Source organism: Rhagoletis pomonella, unplaced genomic scaffold, assembly GCF_013731165.1.
Source record: "Rhagoletis pomonella isolate Grant_MI unplaced genomic scaffold, Rhpom_1.0 Rhpom_scaffold_00011, whole genome shotgun sequence".
NCBI classification, from domain to species: Eukaryota; Metazoa; Arthropoda; class Insecta; order Diptera; family Tephritidae; genus Rhagoletis; species Rhagoletis pomonella.
In genome coordinates, this window is record NW_023458565.1 from 240,062 (window position 1) to 243,138 (window position 3,077).

The 3,077-nt window shown below is 37.6% G+C and overlaps 1 protein-coding gene across 1 annotated transcript; it reads left to right on the plus strand.

The window, feature by feature from the left end:
• The first annotated feature begins 189 nt into the window (after positions 1–189).
• On the plus strand, positions 190–2,612 carry LOC118747091. Its single transcript, XM_036481081.1, has 3 exons — positions 190–572; positions 631–733; positions 2,521–2,612. Exons 1-3 carry the CDS (start codon positions 321–323, stop codon positions 2,610–2,612), a joined length of 447 nt encoding a protein of 148 aa, XP_036336974.1. The 5' UTR covers positions 190–320.
• The last annotated feature ends 465 nt before the right edge of the window (positions 2,613–3,077 follow it).

The window sequence follows — 3,077 nt, forward strand, 5'->3', positions numbered from 1 at the left end:
TATATATATATATATATATATATATATATATATATATATATATATATTCGCCTTGCTGCTGTCCAAGAGTTTTAATTTGACACCTTAATTTGGAAAATCACTAAAATCACGAGATTTGAAAATTATTTCAATATTTTCTTACATTTTTCAAGTTCATAGATTTTTTTTCAATAACAACAAATTTAAGTGAAAAAGATTAAAATTTATTAATTGTTAAAAAATTAAACGTATTTACCAAACAAAGAATTTATTTTATCTATCTAAATCTAAATTCGTGCGTCCCATCGCAAAAAATTGCTTGCAAAATAGGTTATCCAAAGATGGAGGTTGAGAAAAAGTTGTCGTTGCGTTCCACGTCGAAGACGAATTGCGTGTCGAAGACAGCATTTAACCAAACGAAAGCTGGTAAATGCCAACGCCCTAGTGGACCGCTTCATCGCAATCCATATTTGAATTTTCTACGCGAATTTCGTCAACGCAATTGCGGTCTCTCAGCTGTGGAAATCATACGACGCGGCGCTAAGGAATGGAATAATATGGCAAAAGAGAGCAAATTGCGGTATATTGAAGAGGTTAGTATGAGAATTTTTTGCGCTGTCAATGATGTTCAATCTTAAGTATTTACCTTAGGCTTTTTATGCACCCAAGAAAAGAAAACTACCGCTGCCGCCGCCACAGAAGCAAGAGCAGCAGCAGTGGCAGCAGCAGCAGCAGCTGCAGCAGCAGCAGCAGCGGCAGCAGCAACAGCAGCAGCAGCAATTGATAAAGCCGACACAAATGCGGGTGGTGTCATACGCGAAAGACTGCGGCCCTGTGTGCCCTAGGGCAAATGATGGTTGTAAAAAACGCCGTAAGAGGCGAATGGCTAAATGTGGACGCAAAAGGCGGCCAAGGATGAGTTGCGCCAAGAAACGACGACCGAGGCGCCGTTCTTGTCGAAGGAAGAAGAGGCGAAGTTGCAGAGTCTAGAGGTGGCGCATCTATTTGACAAATTTCGGGAAAATGAAAATATTTACGATGAATTATTAGGTACTTATACATATGTGGTTCGTGAAGAGTCTGCAGTACGCACTTTTTAAGGCGACTACTAATTGTAAAGTTTGTATGTAAATAAAAGTAAATATATGTATGTATATTTTCTAGAAAATTTAGTTTCGATTTGGAGAGCATTTCTAGGTGAGAGTATTGATTTAAAATTTTGGAAAACTGCAACGGTATTATGGAACCATAAATAAATTTTTTGGATGTATTAGGGTGTATTCGAGCAACAATTAAGTCGGCAGTGTTATTTTTGGCGAAAGAGCATCATGTTCTACGCAAAAGTTTTGACGATTATCAGCCTGATCATGAATATTCGGCGAAAAATTTCTTTTAACCAAATGGTTCACTTTATCATGAATGTGGGGCAATTTTGGGTGAACCAAGGCGTATTTATATAATTATATTATTTTATTTATTAATTCGCCTTGGGGTGAACGGTATTTCACTTAGACACTACACTTGACATTTGGGGATAAGAGCTGTCAAAGCCATTAAATACAATTTGTATCATGATTTCAATTTTAAGCATACGTACGAGTATTTCATTAATTTGTGAAAATTTAGAAACAGTTTTGCGGTTTTATCTGTGAGAGTGACAGTTATTTTACTGGTAGATACAGTATTGCGAAAATGATTCGAAGTGAACTACTCCGCATGGCTACTTCGATTGGTGAATATTTATTTAACATACAATAGGTGAACTGTATGGGCAAAATTTGAACGAGTTCACATGAAAAGTGAAAATTTATGATATGGCTGTATATTTGCATCAAGCGTTCGGAGAACAAAATTTTGTCAATCAGTTACTCATCACTAGCAAATCAAGGCTGGTATTGTGACTTGCGAATCGAGCAATTTTCATTAAGTGGCTTCGATGCCACAATACCCGCCCCAATTGTAAAGTAAGCAACTTTATTGCGCAATTTCTGTAGATTCTGTTTTTTTTTTAGATTTTGAAGCTACTCGCTATAACTCCACCACTATCGAGGTCTGTCGAGTGCATCCATCTCGGAAAGTGGGTGCTGACCAAGTCTTCTCGCGACTCCTCGCTTGAATCGGTCAAGTCCCCGCAACTCTTACGTATAAGGCTAGGTGCGCTTGGAATCTTGGTTAGAAATTTGTTTTAGCCTGTCCACCACGTTTGTTTCCTCTAAGTTCTCACAGAAGTCCACACAGGACTTATTCTTTGCTCCTCGCACTTCTTTTTTATGTACATATATGATTTCAGTCAGCCTTTGTGCTCCCCCCCAGCAGAATTCATTATTGTGATCCCAGCTCCATATTCCACCACGGAGGTTTAGATCTATGCTTATTGCGCGTAAGGATCGATGTTAGTGTTCTAGCTCCTTCGTCAAGTTCAACCTTGTGTTGTACCTGCGCGGCTTAGCCTGCATTTTTTTATTTAATTTATTCAAAATGTTTTATAGTACATACATATGTGCTTAATAAGATCCTTGATTATTTTCTTCTTCTCTTAAGGTTACAATATTGAAATGAAATTAACGATCTCCAAAAGCAATACAACCCAATACTTTGATTATGATACTTTAAAACAAAGATCGAAGTTCTAACCTAGTCGATTATGGGTACCCGATTATCCACAATATGGAACTAGTATCTTAGAAGTACTATTGAAGTGACCACGTACCGAGCGGCTCGCCGCTTTGCCGCTTATTGCGTGACCTCGACCTAACAGAGTTAGAAACCATCGTCTGACACTGATCGGAATCAGTGTAGCCAGGTTGCCGATTTGAAGATTTTTTACGGCCATGACGATTTGACGATTTTTTTTTGAGTGATGTGCAAATTTCGTTGATTCTGAACTTTAAAGATAGATAGACACAGATAACTAAAAACTGCATTGTAACCACTTGTTTACCATTTCTGCTAATTCACAATTGTCGTATACAAATTATATCATATGGCAGCACTAACATTAGTTGTCGATAAGTAGTTTTAGTTTTCTTCTTTGTTTCATCACTACTTGTGCAGTTTTTGCGGTCAAATTCACAGTTTTTGTGTTGTGTACTGATACA

What these genes read in the sequence shown, in the direction of transcription:
- LOC118747091 (XM_036481081.1), top strand. Translation starts at nt 321, where the DNA reads ATGGAGGTTGAGAAAAAGTTGTCGTTGCGTTCCACGTCGAAGACGAAT. An exon ending in AATTGCGGTATATTGAAGAG is followed by an intron (nt 573 to 630) that starts GTTAGTATGAGA and finishes TATTTACCTTAG; the next exon opens with GCTTTTTATGCACCCAAGAA. An exon ending in GCTGCAGCAGCAGCAGCAGC is followed by an intron (nt 734 to 2,520) that starts GGCAGCAGCAAC and finishes TCTTCTCTTAAG; the next exon opens with GTTACAATATTGAAATGAAA.